At 35.1% G+C, this 20,673-nt stretch overlaps 1 protein-coding gene and 1 non-coding gene across 2 annotated transcripts in view; one reads left to right on the top strand and one right to left on the bottom strand.

The window, feature by feature from the left end:
- Window positions 1-20,673, top strand: part of CNBD1 (cyclic nucleotide binding domain containing 1) — a 357,731-nt gene that overhangs the window by 33,777 nt on the left and 303,281 nt on the right. Inside the window, exons 3-4 of the mRNA XM_045895596.2 lie at window positions 5,264-5,374; window positions 20,371-20,529. Coding sequence (XP_045751552.2) covers window positions 5,264-5,374; window positions 20,371-20,529 — 270 coding nt within the window. The remainder of the gene's footprint in view (window positions 1-5,263; window positions 5,375-20,370; window positions 20,530-20,673) is intronic.
- Window positions 19,658-19,794, bottom strand: LOC123860566 (U4 spliceosomal RNA). The gene has a single exon (XR_006794712.1). It is a non-coding gene; the product is annotated as a U4 spliceosomal RNA (small nuclear RNA).

Raw genomic sequence — 20,673 nt, 5'->3', positions numbered from 1 at the left:
AAAACCTAAATCTCGGTGGTTTAACATAATAGAAGTTTCTTTGTTTCTCAGATCAAGCTTATAGGGTTATTTAGGCTGTTTTGATTTAGGAACTCAGGTCTCTTCCAAATTTTTGTTCTCCCATCTTTGTGTGTGGTTTTCAAGTCTACCCTGCTTATTTGCTTCAAGGTGGAAAGGAAAAAGACATGGAGAATCTTTTGTAGGAGCGTTTTTTGGTGAGGTTGGGGGCAGATTTTGATGGGCCTGGTCTGGAATGGTGCACTTTACTCCCACCCTCTCTTCTATGTTCCATTGGCTAGAACTCAGCCATGAGACTACATCTAAGTGCAAGAGAGGTTGGGAAATGTAGTTTGTAGCTCTGTGCCCAGGAAGAAAAAGACATGGTTTGTTGTAGCATAGGGAAGTTCTTGAGATAGATATAAAATCATTGTATATTAAAAACTGAATTGTTGTTATTATTTAGACATATATCTATCATTTGGTATATAAAGAACTGAGGCATATGAAGTTTAAATGACCTGCTTAAGTTTATATAAAGTAGAAAAATTAATATATAAATTCAGGTCATTTTGACCCCAAGACTGGGGTTCTTTTATTTCTTATCATAGGCACAATCTAGTAGAGGATGCAAGAAGTAACTACATGTCATGCAGTTAAGGAACACTGCCAAGGCCATTAACTGGGACTCTTTCCCTTGGCCTGGGATAGTGTAATTGATGTAGAGCCCAAAGATTATTTTGATTGATTCACACAGTAATTCAACACTTTTTAAAAAGTAAGTTACTGTCTTAGTCTGCTTAGGCTGCCATAACATAAAACCATAGGTTGTTTTAAACGACAGAAATTTATTTCTCACAGTTCTGGAAGCAAGAAGTCCAAGATCAAGGTGCCAGTTGATTCAGTTTCTGGTGGGAGCTCTCTTCCCAGTTTGCAGACAGCTGCCTTCTTGTGTCCTCTCATAGCCTTGGTGTGTGCATGTGGAGAGAGAGAGATCTTTCTCTTTCTCCTCTTAGAAGAATACCAATCCTATCAGATTAGGTAGGTCCCTACCCTCATGATTTCACTTAACTTTATATCCTAAAAGCTTTATCTCCAAATACAATTGCATTAGGGGCTGGGGCTTCAACATATGAATTCTGGGGGAACACAATTCAATCTACAGCAGTTACTAATATTTAAAAATCAAAATTTCACGTGAAACTTCAGACTTCTGGCTTCTGTAAAAGCAAACAAAACAAAACAAAACAAAAACAAAACAAATGCCTGCAGAGTCTGACCCCTTTGGACTTCTCTTAATACATGACAAAAACAAGAAAACATCGACAACAGAGAGAGAGAGGGGTTGTGGCTTTATGGGCATTCTTTCCAGTTCAGCGCAGTCCCCTTTTAATACCTGCATGGCTATTTGTAAGCATTTACTTTTGTGATCCTTGGATACAGAGTATCCTGAAAGCGTTCTAGAGCTCTTGTGTGTAAATCTATAGGTTTTGGATGTATCTCCCCTTCATCTGCTTGAGGAAATTGAAGTTCTTTCTTTGTAGGAGAGTTGCCTTGCAGGTGAGCATCAATAAAGTAGTGAATTTTGTCCATAGACAGTGTTTACTTATAGCCTGGGAAATTATGAAAGTTACCTTGGGGACAGCATTCAAATGTCAAATAGTTATTTGGATCCATGGTCTACTCTCTGACCTTCCCATAATTCTTAATCTTCCTGTGTCCCTGACTTTATAATTATATTTATATCATTTCTCTTAATCTACTTCTCCTATCCATATTTAGAGGCAGTTTTTTGCAGACTTCACATAGTTTTAGACAATAATGCATACTTACTGAACACTGAGAACTGTATGTTTTTATTTCAAGAGAGACTCAGAAATAAGAATATATTGTCAAATTACATTTTGTGATGTAGAACATACATCATAGCATCATAGGGCACTTAGGGCCTCATTCTGAAAATTATATCATTCATAGTTCTAACATTTGACTCTTCCATTTTAACCTTCCACATCTTTTACTGCTTTAAGATATTACTTTGGAGATAGATCATAAACACTGGTCCATGTACACCAGTCACCATATCTTGAAAATTCTCAAGGGTTAGATGAAGCAGGCAATTCAGTCATACATATAGAAAATGACAAGAGTGAAGGTATTAGCATTTTGGCGTAAATGTCTTAGCTACTCCAAAGATGATCTATCCAGATCACAGATTGAGGTAAGTTTCCAAGGCTTATAGCATATGCTCCATGTAGACAAAGGAAAGAGGTTACACTTTAGTACTTCTTGGGTCTCAATTTCTTTATCTACAAAATAGGGACGATAGGAATATCAGCTAATATAGTTGTATAAGGATAAATTATCTGAAGCATGTAAACTGCCTAGAATAATGGCTGGCACTTAGTAAGAACTAACACGTTTTATTATTTAGGGGGGCAGTATATCCAAAAGGTTAAGACAATGTTTTTTTTTTTTTTTAAAGATTTATTTGTCTACTTACCTACTTATGTACCTATCTATTTACTTATTTTAGAGAAAGAATGTGAGAGAGGGCAAGTGAGGAGAGGGACAAAGGAAGAGGGAGAGAGAGAATCCTCAAGCAGACTCCCTGCTGAGCATGGAGTCCAACCCGGGGCTCCATCACAGGACCCTGAGATCATGACCTGAGCCAAAATTGAGTCCACTGCTTAACTGAGCCATCCAGGCACCCTGACAATGGATTTTCAAGACAATTTAGTTTTCCTTTGTATCCTGTGTCCTCCACTTCCTAGTTATATGAATCAAGTTTGCAGTTTCTTTATGTGTAGAATGGGCAATAAAGAATAGCTACCTTGTCAGGTTATATAAATATATAATGAGACAGAAATAGTGTAAAGATCTTAGTTCAAAGTTTGGCATATAACAAGTATTTGATATATTACAAGTAGATGTGTAAAATAGATGATTGTAGAATGCTAGTTCCAAATGGGGGGAAAATGGTCTTGGAAAAGCTTATAATGATATCAGTGACTAGATTTAAAAAAGAGTGGATTCTTGGGGTTCCTGGGTGGCTCAGTTGGTTAAGCATCTGCCTTCCGTCCTGGTCATGATCCCAGGGCTCTGGGATCGAGCCCTACATCGAACTCCCTGCTTAACGGGAGCCTGCTTCTCCCTCCTCCCTGCTTCTGCTCTCTCTCTCTCTCAAATAACTAGATAAAATCTTTAAAAAAAAAAAGAGTGGATTCTTGCTCTGTGTATCTCTACTGAGATTAGGCATGATAATACCTAATGTCATATTAAATCAAATTCATATCGCATTATGTGAATCAAGTTAACTTACATAGCATTTACAAAGTATGTAGTATTTGTTTTGTGTAAAGAATTAATATGGTGTTTTAAGAAACTTTGGCCAGGAGAAAAAAAGCTGTTATAAATATTTTATAATGTGTTGTTATTATTTACATTGACAGTGAAACAAGAAAAGCCTTCTTGGGGATTTTTATATTCATTGCCATGTGGCAAATATTGACTAAGATGTTTGTCAGTGTTCATTTTTAAGTATGATCATTTTTGATAATTATTGAAATAAGCTGTCAAAATGAATGCTTAGCATTTTAAAAAAATGACCAACTTTTCATGGTGGTTGTCAATTAAAAATGGAGAGAAGCAGATTTTCCAGAAACATATGTCATTACCTGACACTGAATTCTAATTTACTGTATCTATTGGCTCTTGCTATTGGCATTTTTAGTATTTGCCATGGACTGAAACCTGGCTCCAAATAGGAATCACCTGGAGAAGGGTATTTATTCATTCATTTATTTATTTATTTATTTATTTATTTATTTGACAGAGAGAGAGAGTGAGAGAGAGAGCATAAGCAGGGGGAGCGGCAGGCAGAGGGAGAGGGAGAAGCAGGCTTCCAGCCCAGCAGGGAGCCAGGTTCAGGGCTTGATCCCAGGACGCTGGGATCTTGACCTGAGCTGAAGGCAGATGCTTAACTGACTGAGCCACTCAGATGCCCTCTGGAGAAGGATATTTATTTATTTATTTATTTTTAAAGATTTTATTTATTTATTTATTTATTAGAGAGAGAGAGAAACAGCATAAGAGGGGAGAGGGTCAGGGGGAGAAGCAGGCTCCCCGCTGAGCAGGGAGCCCAATGAAGGACTCGATCCTGGGACTCTGAGATCATGACCTGAGCTGAAGGCAGTCGCTTAACCAACTGAGCCACCCAGGTGCCCTGGAGAAGGATATTTAAAATAGAGAAGCCCACACAGACTTCCACCCTTGGAGATCTTGTTTCCTAAGGAAAAGGACCAGGAATCTGTACTTATAAAAAAATGCGTCCGGGCTCCTGAGTGGCTCAGTCGTTAAGTGTCTGCCTTCGGCTCAGGTCATAATCCCAGGGTCCTGGGATCGAGCCCCACATCGGGCTCCCTCCTCGGGGGGAAGCCTGTTTCTCCCTCTCCCCTTCCCGCTGCTTGTGTTCCTGCTCTCGCTATCTCTGTCTCTGTCAAATAAATAAATAAAATCTTAAAAAAAAAAAAAAAAGCATCCTAACGATTCCAGTGATCTTCTGAATTGGGAAATGCTGATCTTTTGCTCTAACACATCTTTATTCCAGTCCTAAAAATACAGTGCATGAGATTTTCATAAATCTTCGCAAAGATCAGATAAAATATACTTTTTGGTAATGTATATGTGAACTCTATTTGAATCATTTTGGAAGAATTTAATTATGTGACATATTTTATGTAAGGGCTTTCATCAATTACAGAAATAAAAGTTTTAAGAAGCCTCAACTTAAAAATTAAGTTTTTGACATTGACATTCCCATGAATCTGTTGTTCATAAAATATTTCTCACTGAGGCACACTATGGACAATTTTTATAGTGGATATTTTTATTTATTTATTTTTTAAAGATTTTATTTATTTATTTTTTAAAGATTTTATTTATTTATTTGACAGTGAGAGATGGTGAGAGAGGGAACACAAGCAGGGAGAGCTGGAGAGGGAGAAGCAGGCTCCCCACTGAGCAGGGAGCTCAATCCCAGCACCTTGGGATCATGACCTGAGCCGAAGGCAGACGCTTAACAACTGAGCCACCCAGGCACCCCTATAGTGGATATTTTTAAAGCACAGGATGTTTAGGTTTCATATTTTTGTCATTTGCTTTTTAGGCTAAATAGTTGTATGTCTTGAGTTAAAAATCTTTCCCTTGGAAACTATTATCTGATGATACTTAAGTTTTAATTTTTCTCTTTTTATTTTTAAAACAGGAGTTCTTCCAGTGTGCTTTCAGCTCACACTATGTTTATAAAGCAATATCCTAAAATATTTCTGCAGAAAAAACACAGACTGCCTAAACTTTTCAAACAGGAGGGAAAAAGGTAATGATGTCTTCTTTTGGAAGCAAGGTTGATGTGTGTGTGCATTAAAGAACAAATGGAACTCAAATAATGAAAGTATTTGATCTGTTTCCAGCACTCCATGCTAGGGAGTTTGATAGGGAAGAGTAAATTCACACAATCATTTTGGAGGAATTTTAATTTATATGGTATGATAATTAGGACTAATAAATGTATGTTGCTCCTTTAGTTTTATCATTAAAATGAATAAGCAACTAGTCTTATATAATAAACATGAAAGAAAATACTATTAGGAATGTGAAAGATAACAATAAAGGATACAAAAAAAACCTAAAAGAATTAAAAATTATGATAGAACACCTTATATAACTGGAGGCTAATTTGATAATCTAGATCTTATTGGTTAATTTTCTAAGAAAAATATGCTACTGAATTTATTCAAGGTGATAAAAATTAAGAAATTATTATGTATAAAGAGAAATTGTGAAAAGTACTCTTCAAAAGTATTTTTTGAAGCAAAAAAGAACAAAAACAAAAATTAAAAACCCATAGCCCAAGTGATATCACCAGAAGTTCTTTTCAGATGTCCAAGAAAATGTAATTTCTGTGCAATTTAATTTTCCCAGAGTGTTGAAAATAAAAAATAGTTTGAATTTTCCATGTACATGTAACTCTGATATCAAAACTTAACAAGAGTGGTTACAATAATAAACAAGAAATACCAATTTTAATTATGATTATTTAGGCAAACATACACAATAAAATTTCAGCAAATGAAATAATACAATAGTGTAATAGATTTGTATATCATGGTTAAGTTGGCTTCATCTCATGAGCATAAAGAAGGTTCATCATTAGAAAAGCTATTATAATTTTTTTTTTAAAGATTTTATTTATTTATTTGACAGAGAGAGACACAGCGAGAGAGGGAGCACAAGCAGGGGGAGTGGGAGAGGGAGAAGCAGGCTTCCCGCGGAGCAGGGAGCCCGATGTGGGGCTCGATCCAGGACCCTGGGATCATGACCTGAGCCAAAGGCAGATGCTTAATGACTGAGCCACCCAGGCGCCCCATAAAAGCTATTATAATTCTATAATATTATTAGCTCAATGAGAAACTGTATGATCTACCAATGCTGAAAACGTATTTGATGTAATTCAGTATCTATGTCTCATAGTAAAATAAAATCATGCTTTTATGCGTAATGTGTGCAGTAGGTGGCCATTAAATAGTACAAAATATTTATATTTTCAGCCAGAAAGAAATTACTCTAAAGTAGCAATAAAAATACCTTAAACTGAATTAAAATAAAATTTCATAAAATATATTAAGAAATTATAAATCTCTACACTTAGCTGCACTGGTCCTTCATGTAATGTGATGAACCCCTATATGCCTGGATGGTGGGACTGGAGCTCAGGTAATTCAGAGAAGTTTTTCGCAGAATATAATTGATGAAACATGAATCTTGGCAGATACTAAATACCTACACTATTAAAATTATTCATCAGTAGTCTTTACCTATTATCATTGCCATATTCAACGCTCTATAATTCATTTAACATAAATGTCATGTGATAGATATAATAGCAAGACTTTGAAGTATGGCATGTGCCTGGTTGTGAACATATGGTGAGAATGCCTGATGACAGGATATTTGCTAAATATCAAAGTGCAGGAGGGTAGAAGAAATGCTTCATACAACCATTAAACCCATTTGGAGCAATGCCACATTAATGAAAATAAATGGAAGACCTGGCTGAGACATAGGGAAACAGTTCTTCCAGAGCAAAAAAATGTGAATACAGAGCACAAATGAGATCGAGGACTGCTCAAATGATTGTCTAAAATTTATTTTATTTATGAATTAGCTAGAGAGAAGGTAAATTTTTGGTAGATTCACAGATGTAGGATATCAAACAGACATTTCTTTTAGAAAAGCACTGAATTTTCACCCAGATGACTTGGATTTGAGTTTCTGTTTTGCCCAATTGTGGCAGCATGACTTTGGAATAGTCTCTGAATATCAACTTCTCTGTTTTTACTCAGGAAAAGAAGATATTAATATCCTACTTCAGAGTTATGCATGAAAAAAACTTTTTAATTGTACTAGCTCTTATTATTATCATGGACTATATATATAGGCAGTGATGTTTTATATAGATTTATACCAACTGTCAAAAAATTCTGCCTCTTTTTAAATGAGTTAATCAACAAAGCAACAATAACAATTTAGTACATATAATACTAACAGTAACAAATCACTGCATTCTTCACTTCAACAAGTTTAATATTCACCCTTTTTTAAACAAAAAAAGACTTAATTTTTTTTTTTTTTAGACATTTTACTTATTTGACAGAGAGACAGTGAGAGAGGGAACACAGGCAGGGGGAGTGGGAGAGGGAGAAGCAGGCTTCCCGCGGAGCAGGGAGCCCGATGTGGGGCTCGATCCAGGACCCTGGGATCATGACCTGAGCCGAAGGCATACGCTTAACGGCTGAGCCACCCAGGAGCGCCTTAAAATTATTTTTAATTGAAATATAGTTGACACACACTATTAAATTAGTTTCAGGTGTAAAACTGCGATTAATCAACACTATACATTTTGCTATGCTCACCACAAGTGTATCTACCATCTGTCACCATACAGCGCTATTACAATACCATTGACTATGTGCTCTAGGCTGTGCCTTTCATCTCTGTCCCTTATTCATTCCATAACTGGAAGCCTGTATCTCCCACTCCCCTTCACCCATTTTGCCCATCCCCCCCCGCCCCAATCTGGAAACCACCAGTTTGCTCTCTTTATTTATGGGTCTGTTTCTGCTTTTGTTTGTTTATACATTTGTTTATACATTTGTTTGGTTTTTTAGATTCCTCATATAAGTGAAATCATTTGGTATTTGCCTTTCTCTGATTTATTTCATTTAACATAATACCCTCTGGGGCCATCCATGTTGTTGCAAATGGCAAGATCTCATTCTTTTCTTATGGCTGAATAATATTCCATTGTATATATACCACATCTTCTTTATCCATTCCTCTATCAATGGACATTTTGGGTTGCTTCTGTATCTTGTTTGTTATAAATAATGCTGCAATAAACAGGGTGCATATATCTTTTTTAATTAGTGTCTTCATTTCTTTGGGTAAATACCCAGTAGTGAAATTACTGAATTGTATGACATTTCTATTTTCAAATTTTTGAGGAAACTCTATACTGTTCTTCATGGTGGCTGTACCAATTTTTATTCCCATCGACAGTGCATGAGGGTTCCTTTTTCTTCACATCATCACCAACACTTGTTATTTCTTAGAAAAGACATAGACTTTTTTTTTTTAAAGATTTTATTTATTTATTTATTTATTTATTTTATTTATTTTATTTTATTTATTTATTATTATTTTAAAGATACACAGCGAGAGGGGAACACAAGCAGGGGGAGTGGGAGAGGGAGAAGCAGGCTTCCCGTGGAGCAAGGAGCCCGACTTGGGGCTCGATCCCAGGACTCTGGGATCCGGACCCCAGCCAAAGGCAGGCACTTAACGACATAGACTTTTAATCAGTACACCTTTATATCAGTTCATTTCTGGAGGAAAAGAAGTTTAATGAAATGATATTAACTGAGAAAACAAATAATAAGCACCACAGAATGGTAATCTTTGTTGAAGATATATTTATTAAATAAGTAATGTTTTGGGAGGGTAGGAATTCACATATTTACAAGGAAGCTTGTATTCTTATTTGACTTTTATAAATCTTTTGAATTACTTTTTTGGATAGTAAACCTAGAGACAATATGATTTTTTTTTCTTTTAGAGAATGAAAAAAATGACTAAACTGCAGCTTTTCTACTGGGAAATTTAGCCCACATTTTCAACCATTTATTCATTTGTCTGTGGGCTTATTTTAATGTTAAACTACAAAGCTGTGTATGGGCTTTGGTTATAATGTACTTGTTTCATCAAATTTAGCATCAAATCAAATGTTGTACTTAATATGCAGAGTGTGGCATTTTAGAATTTTTTGATATATTTTACTCCGGACATTTTCATGAAGTCCAATCAGTATCTATTATCTTAAAAAATTTAATTCTAATTAGATATAAGATCAAATAAGAACAAAGAGGAAAGAGTAACTTGCTATGTTTAGAAGGAGTTTCAGGTTTTTAACTTATAACAGGTTATAACAGGCTTATAACCAGGTAATGGTAATATTTAGTAAAACCATTTTAACTTAGCTTGTGTTATATAATTTACAACTGAATAATTTGACCTGGGAAGAGTAAAAGGATTTTAGCAATGTGCCATACTGTGCTTCCTACCCACCAACCCCAGGATTTTACTAAGAGTATTCTTCAGTGTGCTAAAGGCATCCTGACCAGAAGAGGTTCTGCTGGGATGCTTCTCATGGGCCCAGAAGTCTGTATTGGCCAAATTACTAATCACTCCAAAAGCTGTCAAAGCATGTTTTGTGCAAAGAATTGATACTTCAGTTTAGACTTTAGATTCTAAATAGACTAGGACATTCCAGTTGCTTGAATTGAAGCTCAGAATTTCACTTCTAGATCTAAAAGCAGCAGTAACATGTACCTTTGATATGAGTTAAAATAATGTGGAATTTCTCTGTAATATATATATTTTTTTCCAAACACATTTTAAAAACAGTTATTTGGTATAGTACACATACTACCTTGATGGATTATAAATTCTCTCTGAAAGTGTAAGTGCAGAAAATGCTGGGAAACAAAGATGAATGTCTGAAGATGAAGCAACTAAAAACCTAGAGCAAATGGATTCTGAGAGATGGACTTAAAAAAAATCTCTGCAAAATTACTTTCTTAGCTTGTGGTTTTCTTTTGAGATTTGGACTCCACTTCATTCCCTAGCACTGTGAAAATTACGCATGTGCTATAGCTACATCTAAGTAGTGCTTACTTCATGCTAGCTTGAATCTGGCCTCAGGGTAATTAAGCATAGGGTATCTGAAAAATATGTATTTAACATTAGAACAAATGAAACTATCCTTTTTTATGATTATAAAACCCCTATTTTCTCTGAAGTTCTGAGGTCTTTTGAATGAGATGCTCCCTGAATTTTTTTAAAGTCAGAACTATAATAATTTTGTTGCACTATTTTTCTCTAAAAAGAAAAACAAAAATTTACATTATCTGGAAGAAACCTAACCTAAGAGGTAATAAAGAAAGTATGTAAGTGTCAGAGGTGACAGGGTAGAGGGGCAGTTTCCACTGAGAGTGCTTATGTTGATAGCAGACAACGTACTGGAAAATCAGCGCAAGTATCCCTGAGGAAGTAATGTTGAAGTTCAAGAATAATTAAGAGTTGGCTAGGAGAAGATGGTAAACAGTCCCTGAGACAAAAACAAAACAAAATAACACAAAACCAAAACATCCAAGCGCCTGTGATGGTCTTCACACTGTTTAGTATATAAGTGCTGGTGAAGCTATTTTGTCTGGTATACTAATTGCCCAGTTTAGTAGTTTCCACCAGAAAGTTGTTGAAAAATTTTTTTCAAAATCTTTAGATAATTTCTTCCATATATATCAGGATGGGAGTGGTGGTGGCTGAGGGTGCAGGAAGAGAAGATAGGAGGAGAGAAAGAAAGAAAGAGAAAGGAAAGAAAGAAAGAAAGAGAGAAAGAAGAAGAAAGAAAGAGAGAAAAGAAGAAAGAAAGAAAGAAAGAAAGAAAGAAAGAAAGAAAGAAAGAAAAAGAAAGAAAGAAAGAAAGAAAGAAAGAAAGAAAGAAAGAAAAGAAAGAAAAGAAAGAAAAAAAGAAAGGGAAAGGGAAAGGAAATGAAAGAAAAAAGAAAGAAGGAAGGAAAGAGAAAAGGAAGGAAGCAAAAAAGGAAAGAGGGAGTAAGGGAGAAAGGCAAGGGAGAAATGAAGGACTGTCATGCTAGCTCATGAGAGCAATATTTGGACCTTTTGGAGAATTCTATGAAGGGAAGGGGAGAGAAATTTATAGAATCTAACTAGTTGCCTCACCCATGGTCTGATGTCTTCTATGGCCCAAATCAAAGCCTTTACTATGACATAAAAACGAAACCCTAGGGGCGCCTGGGTGGCTCAGTTGGTTAAGTGACTGCCTTCGGCTCAGGTCATGATCCTGGAGTCCCTGGATAGAGTCCCGCATCGGGCTCCCTGCTCCAAGCAGGGAGCCTGCTTCTCCCTCTGACCCTCCCCCCTCTCATGTGCTCTCTCTCTCATTTTCTCTCTCTCAAATAAATAAATAAAATCTTAAAAAAAAAAAATGAAACCCTAGATGACTTGGGGCATTATTGTAGCAAAGTGGTGGCAATTTGTAAAAATTGCCTAAGTGTGTAGGATTTCCTTGCATTAGAGTGGACTGTTAACAAGAAAGTTTCAAGTCTGAGTCTAAAAAAAAAAAAAAAACAACCTGCCATCCATGTTTACAACTGCCACTGAGGAATGGCAGATTATGCTAAAAGGAAGGCCCTTTTGTCACACTTCCTTCCTAATTGTTTTGCTTAGAATTGTCTGGGAATAGGTGCTGAGAAGGGTTGAATGGCTCTGGCTGGGGTAGAGGCATTCTAACTTGGAGTTGTGGAGCTATCCAGGAGTGACGAAAGACAGAGAAAACAAGGAGCAGACAAGGAGCAAGAGGAGCCAGGAAATAATTGGAAAAGTGTGCACTGAGTAAGGAGAAACCATTGGTCCTAGGCATGGGGTTGAGGACATTTAAGAAAGCTCTATTAATGGATTTCAAGTATGCTGTGCTGTATGTGATACAGCATCTCTTTAGGTTAACTCCAGTGTTTGATGAACTCTATTGCACTTACAAATGCTCTAAATATTTGGTTTAGTTTAGTTTTGTTGAGGAAATATAGGCAGAGTTGGTTTTATTTCTGGATAAACAAGACATGGAATAAAGAGTATTTAAGGAAGAAACACAGTGGCAGAGGTGACATCAAAATGTAATCTGGGGAAATGTTGAAATCTTAAGGAGAGCTTTGTATTTCTCTGGATTTGCATGGGACTTTATCTAGATATTAAGACGCCAGTAGATCCCAGCTTTCATAATTTGTATTGCATGAAATTCCTGACCAATATCCTGATAATGGAAAAATGTGATACCATCAGTTAACAGATAGGTAGTGGGCATGATGCAATTATGAGTTCAGCTGGAGGAGTATTGTAAATGCTGACGTATTTTCTTATAAATTCCATTCATCAAAGACCTTATGCAACTAAGGGGGAAAAGCCATCTTTGATTCAAAGGGAGTCATTCTATGCTTTGAAAGGCTATAGTTGAACATTTGGAACTTCTTCCAATTGTGTACTATTGGTGGCAGGAAATTTGCCTCCTTATGCCTCCAAATTGGCCTTTCCATTCTTCAGAACTAGATGCTTCATTCAGTAATTAAATTAGCCCTATGAGCCTGAGATCTCTTCAAGGAGATTACTATGAAATCAGGAAGAGAAATTCTAAAAATTTACGGGACACATTTTCTCTGCATTTTATTCTTCTCTTCAATAAATTAAGTCCAGCATAAGTGACAGTGTCACTGAATGGTTAGAATGGTGTTTTATCCATTGTTTTATCATTTTACTATTGTTTTATCATTGTTTCTCAACAGTCAGTAATCACCAGTTCCTATATAGAGGTCAGGTAGAGAGCATTGGTACTGAAGTAAGGTTGTCTATAGAATGTGGAAATGGGGATGGAAAAGAAGCTAGATAAAAGCCATTAAAGTGAGTGTGTAAGAGCTTAACTAAGCTAATTTAAGAATGCTGAGAAAAATTAAGGATCATAAAAATTAGATAATGTAGATGTGTAATCATCCAGGTGTGTAACCAGTTCAGCAATGTTCTGTGGGTGGAAAAAGTAGGGTGATTAAAATGGAAAAATTAAAATGATTCATATCTGGGAACTGAGAGAGTGAACAAAATAAATGCTTCTTTGTATGGGTTTGGAGGTTAGCAAATGTTTGTTGAATTGGATTGTGAATAGAGGGAATTTAGGTTATAAGTGAAGACAGAGCATGGTATTTGATTATTCTTTAATAACAATATAATAATATATTGTTATATTAAAGGTTGTCTTTAGATATTCCACTTTTTAAAATTTGAGCTTCTTTAATTTCAATTAATCCTTAGTAGGTAAATAATCTTTTCAAAATAATTTTCACTTTCTTGCATTTTCATATGGCTTGTCATATGTTATGCAAAATGTATTGCTGTTTTATTCCATAGAATACATGTTAAGTCCAGCTGTTTACATTTAACTGTAGATTTTCTATTGCTCTTTGGAAATGAAGAGAGGAGACTTCGAGTTTGGCATAGACATTTATTTAGTAGAAACTAGGGAAATATTGCTTACCTCTGTCTAATCTTAAAATATTCTTTCTTTTATTATAAGAGATGACAGGATTCCAATGTTTGCTGTCAAGAGTATATAATGGAACTTGCTTTTGAATCCTCAGTTGTAACTCTGGATATGTTGGCAATGTGTAGGACAAAGTCAGCACTATTGTACAGCATAAGACAAAGCTTGCAATTTATGAACTTGTATCTTTGGGATGGAATTTACCCTTAATTATTTCCCTGGTTTGTCATTAGTGATAATTAAGCTAAGCTTAACAAATGGAGTTAATGTAGTATACTTAAAGTGACTGTACTTATTTGTATTTTTATGAGTCAGGCTGACTTTAGTATCTAAAAAAAAAGGATTGAAGAATCCTATAGCACACATCTTATTAAGATCCCATATATTACTCTGGCTCTAACTACTACCTAGTAAAATTTATGTGGATTTACAAAAAAGTCGGGGAGGGAGTTACAAAAAGATTCGGGGAACTGATTTTAAAAAGTTCGTAAGAGCTATAATACAAGAATACATGGATTGCAATGTGTTGTGATGGCCTTTGGACTAATCACATCTGGGTTTAAATTTCATTTCTGCAATTTGGCTATTGTGTTGCCTTAAGAAGATTAGCTAAAACTTTGAATCTTAGTCTCTTCATCTAAAATGGAGACAATAATACATACTCTACAGTGATGTTGGAGGACTGAATGAGATAATGTATACAAAATTTTATTTTAGTTTGTTTGCTTGGTGGTGGTGCTAATCCCTAGCACCTGAATTTACTGAGGCTTTTTTTTTTTTTATCTTTAATATGGCCAATTTAAAAACATTGATAGCTACAAAAACTATTATTTTACTAATGCATGATTGTGTAATATACACTGGCCATTTAGAAAACATTGGGTTATACAGATCTTACAAATGTTGGCATGTTTATGCAATATATGAAAATGACAATTTTTAATATCAACACTGATCATCAGAAAGCCTTAAGTGTTAGGAGGCTGTCAAGTTTACAGAAGTGGATACAAGTTTTCCAAAAATCAAATTTTTACTTGAAAGCTTAAATTTTATCATAAGCAACAGATACTGTATATTTCACTCATTTTTGAGAAAATATATTCCAAACATCAAAGTCATTTATTATAGTTTGTTTTTTGGCTGTTCTTTCAAGTAATTAGGGAGTGCAGTGAAAAAAGTGGATAGTTTAGCTTACAATTGGATAATAAACTCACTTTTACTTGAGACAAAAATCTCTTTGAAATGCTGCAAAAATTCTTTATACTTTCCATTTTGTCACACAGAATATCATGAAAAAGTGTACTCAGGGTCAGAATGTTGAGATTTAATAAAATTAATATTTTTTCTGGCTTTTTAAAAATTGCAAGTGTGTGGCAGTGAGGAATTCAGTGACTGCTAGTATAGTTTGGTCTCATTATTTTGAATCATGCTTAGTTGCAAATAGTTTTACCCGTCATTATTTTTGTATGATTAAACTCCAACACAGCAAAAAGAGGCAAATCACATCTTAATTGTATTGTGATCTTTTTAGATAATATTTTTTCTCTTCACAGTTACTGAGGAATTAAATAACAGGGATTTCCTATAGTCTATATAACTCAATGATTACATGAAACATGATTAATATTTTACAATTAGATTCACAAAATCAAAAATTTAATAATATCATGGTGGCAGTGAGAATGTAGAGCAACTGAAACTTACACCTTGGCTACTATTTTAGCCACTTTAGAAAATAATTTGGCTAATTATTAATATAATTGAGGATGCACATACATTATGACTTAAAAATTCTAATTCTGGGTGTATTCCCTGGAGAAGCTGTGCATATACAAGATTAGTCATAGTAAGCAAGTTTGTATACAGCAAGCAAACAAACAAAAGGCAAAACAAACCTGGAAACAAAAATTCCAGTTGCCCACAGACTAAGAAAATGGGAATAGAAAGTCCCCTTTGTGGTATATAAATATAATGAAATCTTACACAGCAGTAAAATGAATGAACGATAGTCATTAAGTCTCATAAACACAATGTTGAACAATAACAACCAAAAAGCGAGTTACAGAATACTTAAGAATCACTTCATTTCTATCAAGTGCAAAACTAAATATGCAAAATTAAAATTAGGTTTTTAAAGAGATGCATACATTTTTGACTAAAATGTATAATGAAAACCAAGGAACAAAATTCAGCGTAGTGGTTATCTCTGGAGTGAGTGCTACATCTGTCCATGGAGGAGTAATTGTACAGTACCACAGGTACTCTAAAGATCTGAGTGAGTATATTAACACTATTTTATTGTTACTCTTAAACTTACAATATATTATGTATGTTTTTAATTTAATTATCAGTAGAAAAAATGCCAAAACTTTAAACAGTTAATAGCAGAGAAATGAATAGAATTGCCTAATTACTAGCTCGTTATGGTAATTATCCAATTCTATAGATAGGTAATTTCATGCATCCCTATCATTTACCTTGAGCAAAAATTAATTCAGAAATAATTAGATGTAAGGATACCAAAAAAGTATGGAAAGATTAACAGAGGACATTAATCTGTTGTACAGTGGCTATGTCTATTTGACAGGGTCAAAATATTTTTGAGCAGAATTTAGCATCTTAAGAAATTTCTTCTGCAGGAAAATTCCTTGTACCTTCTTCTGGAATATTCTTTTTTAAACTCTTCATTCATCTTGAATGTTTAAATCTCTCTGTGAGAGACATTGTCTTTTCCTTTTTTTAAGATTTTATTTATTTATTTGACAGAGAGCAAGCACAAGCAGGGAGAGTGGCAGGCAGAGGGAGAGGGCTCCTTGCAGAGCAAGGGAAGCCCCATGTGGGACTTGATCCCAGGACCCCGGGATCATGACCTGAGCCGAAGGCGGTTGCTTAAGCAACTGAGCCACCCAGGCACCCCATTGTCTTTTCCTATAAGCAAAATAAGTCCCCTGGTTTTACACTCCTACAAGCACCCTATGATTGTTTTTCACAACAGGTATAAATTCTTTGTATCACTTTTAATAACTTTCAATAACACATTTAGAGAGTGATTATACCATTAGTGCCTTCCTGCATTGGATAGTAGGGAACATATTGGCTAAGCCAGATTGTCCTGAAACCTTGTTACCCAGGAGATACCTGGCTGGCCCTGTCCAGTGATGGCCAATATTATCTGTTGCATCAGAAGTTGCATGAGTGAAGTCCTGGTCATGTTAGGGCTTTCCATAACTTGATAAGACCTTATCTTAAGTAGGTGTGTAACCATCATTATAACCCAAATATATGTCCTATGAGGAAATGGGGGAGACTTTTGAAGCCTTACTCACTGATGACTGATGGTATCATGTATTCCCTGCTGAAATATGTATACTTTGAGTTTATTGCAATAAAATGGAGTGACATTAAGAAAAAAAAAGGTAGTAAGAAACATAAAGGCAGAAATACAATTGATGTTTGTCTGTTGAACTTTTACCCAGCAACCTCGCTAAATTCTCTTATGAAATCTAGTATCTGTAGACACTAGAATAGTAATAATGTCATAATGTCATTAATAATTATAATGTCATCCAAAAAAATAACAGCTTTACTGATACTTCCTGATTCTTACGCTTTTTGCTTGTATTTTAATGCCTAAGACCTCCATTACAGTGTTGAATAGGTTAGAGCAGTATACATGACTTATTTCCAATTCCAGAGGCAAAGCTTTTTAAATTGCAGTTTAATATTTGTTGTATTGTTTTAAGATTTTATTTATTTATTTGACAGAGACAGAGATAGTGAAAGCAGGAACACAAGCAGGGGGGGAGTGGGGGAGGGAGAAGCAGACTCCCCGCCGAGCAGGGAGCCTGATGTGGGGCTTGATCCCAGGACCCTGGGATCATGACCTGAGTCGAAGGCAGACGCTTAATGACTGAGCCACCCAGGGGCCCCAATATTTGTTGTATTTTTAAAATACTTTGTCATATTAAGAAAGTTCATTATTTCTAGTTTTGTAGGATTTTGTATTACACATAAATATTGTATCATATGAAATGTTTAGATGATCATGATTTTTCTTATTCCATTAATGTGTTGAATAACATACCTGAAATAGTATTCCTGGTATAGTCCCAACTAGGCTATGCTTTACTATCTTTTAAAATTACTGGATTCAGTTTATTAATATTTTGCTTAGAATTTTTGCATCTATATTCAGTGATATTGGCTTGTAATTTTCTGTTCTTGTGATATCCTTGACAGATGTTGATATTAAGGCTATGTTGGCTTCCTAAAACTAGCTGGAAAGTATAACTGTCTTTTGTATTTTCTGAAAGTGTTTGCTTTTATTTATTAAGAATTTGAATTCATCATTAAGGCCATTTTGGCCAGGAGTTTCTTTGTGGAAAGATGCTTACTTATTAGTTATATTCTTTTTTTTTTTTTAAAGATTTTATTTATTTATTTGACAGAGGGAGACACAGTGAGAGAAGGAACACAAGCAGGGGAAGTGGGAGAGGGAGAAGCAGGCTCCCCGCTGAGCAGGGAGCCTGATGCGGGTCTTGATCCCAGGACCCTGGGATCATGACCTGAGTCGAAGGCAGACACTTAATGACTGAGCCACCCAGGCACCCCATCTTGGCACAATCTTAGCATAGAGTGACTAGGACTTTATGAAAAATATCTTTAGAAGCCTGAGAATAACACTAAGGATTCAGTTTTCAAGTTAGACTCACAAGAATCAGAGATTTTACCCCATATCAAACTTAATTTAAAAAATTTAAAGGTACAGTTTATTGTGAAATATAGAGAGATGGAGAAGTCTGAGATCCCCAACATAGCTCTCCAGAAAAGATCTGAATCATATCCATGACCTTCTATACTCCCGCTTGCCTTGTCTGCTTGTACAACTTACTAACTTCTCATAAAATGATTCTTGAATTTTGTATGACTGAAGTTTTTAGACTATATGTATTGCATTATTGCTAGTATTACTATATAATGATGAGGATAATTTTCTACCATTTTCTGAGGAGCATAGGGCACAATTTAATCAATTAATCAATTAATATGTATGGCCACCTACTTTTTCCTGTTGCTTTTGGTGGCTTAGTATCTCCTGGTTAATTTCAAGAAGCTTAAATGTCACTCAGGACTATTCTGAATCCTTTGGCTGTCTTGAGATTTCCAACACAAAGTAGGAAATCCAGGAGTCACCTGCCTTGGGCAAATATGATGAACTTGGACCAGAAGAATATTAGGTCCAATGAAGACTCACTTTCCACATTCTTGCCACAAAGTCTGCCATATCTACCTCCCACTTTCCCTCCAGTCCATGGCCCTCTCTTCTCCAGATTATAAAAACTTCATTCCATTTGCATTTTAGCATCCAGGTTTGGTGGAGGAAAGCCAATTGCTTTATACCTGAATTCTTATCATTGCTGAGTTTTACTGTGCCTACTATTTACGGGAGTAACTAGAGATAGAGTTTTAAGTGGGGTTCTAGGTTTGGAAGGAATGGTTCCATGAAAGTGACGGAAGGGGAAATGGATTTTGGCTTTTAATTTTATCTTTGTAAGTTATGCTAGGCTATCTCCTTCCTGTATACATCAAATAAGTAAGCTTTACTACTCAGCTTTAACATCTGCAAACTTCAGAGAGATTACAGAAATTCTAGCGCTACTAGCTATGAGTGGTAAGACAAATTATATAAACTCTTTAACCTGAAATTTCCTTATCAATGGAGGATAATATTGCTTATTTCACATAGTTAATGAGATATGTGTATATAATGTTTAGCAAAACAACTAGCACAAAAGCTCAAGTATATGTTAGATGTTAATGTGATTATTTACTATTATTATTACTCCGCATGTTTACCTTATATTTAAGTATGATTTTTATATTCTCATGTATATAATTACAAGTCAGTAATCTATGGTCATTTGGGCTTTTATCATCTCCTCCACATTGTTTTTTTTTCTTAAGGATATACAGAAATTGTTAGTTTTTGCTCTTAGATTTTTAGTGATTTCTTTTAGCAATAATCGCGCCTTGGATAAACCTCATTGGCTACGATACTGCCACTGCCCAAAGCTGAGATTTTTAGTGACTTCTTAATAGGAATGCGTGGGGCTAGAAAAATGAATGGAGAATGGTCATTCAGTCATACATCTCCTGGGGACTTGGGTGTATAACATACTGTAGCACAACAATAAAGAACAATGGCTGCTTTCAAGATGTTCATAATTTACCAGTTGGAAAAAAAAATTTTTAAAAAGCACTTTTATCGTTGGTATGAAGTTTACAACAAAAAACAAGTGTATGGCTATAGAGAGAAGGATATTAACCATTGACTTCAAATATTTCCTTAAATTATGTACACCTAGTTACAAAAGATGTTTCAATCACTTAAGACAGTTATAATATGTGTAATCAAGTCCTGTATGTAGAAAATATTTTATATATGTCAGTGTTTAGGCTTAACAGGATGATGTATTTAACTGTACTACTAATGATTGGAAAAAAAAAAACTAAGTCATTGAAAAGGCATACACTATTAAAATGCCAAATTATCTTACAACAGTGTCTTTCTACTCTTGACAGTGAAGAGTTCATGTCAGTCATTTTTGTACAATATGCAACACCATAATCTGTTATGTTCCTTTGTTCAGAAAATCTATTGAAGACACAGTAGAATATGAACCCCAACAACCTGACGATTCTCACAATATAGCTATCCATGTGAAAAAAGCACGTGGTGGCCTTACTTTATATGAGCCCAAAAAATTAGAAGAGAAGTTGGTAGAATTCCTGGATATTTTAAAGAAATTGTAAGTATTTTTAATATATTACTTCTTGTAGTTGAATAATACTTTTGAATATCTCCACTTTTTTTTTTTTTAAGTTAGTTGCTTTCAGGTAAGTGTGCTTTAATTGTATTCTACCATTAGTGATTGATTCGGGAGAGGTAGAAA

The sequence above is a fragment of the Mirounga angustirostris genome, unplaced genomic scaffold, assembly GCF_029215605.1.
Source record: "Mirounga angustirostris isolate CCGP_5_RB_7025 unplaced genomic scaffold, mMirAng1.0.hap1 SCAF_4, whole genome shotgun sequence".
NCBI lineage: Eukaryota > Metazoa > Chordata > Mammalia > Carnivora > Phocidae > Mirounga > Mirounga angustirostris.
The sequence above is the reverse complement of the archived record's forward strand: the minus strand, read 5'-3'. Positions and strand labels throughout refer to the sequence as shown.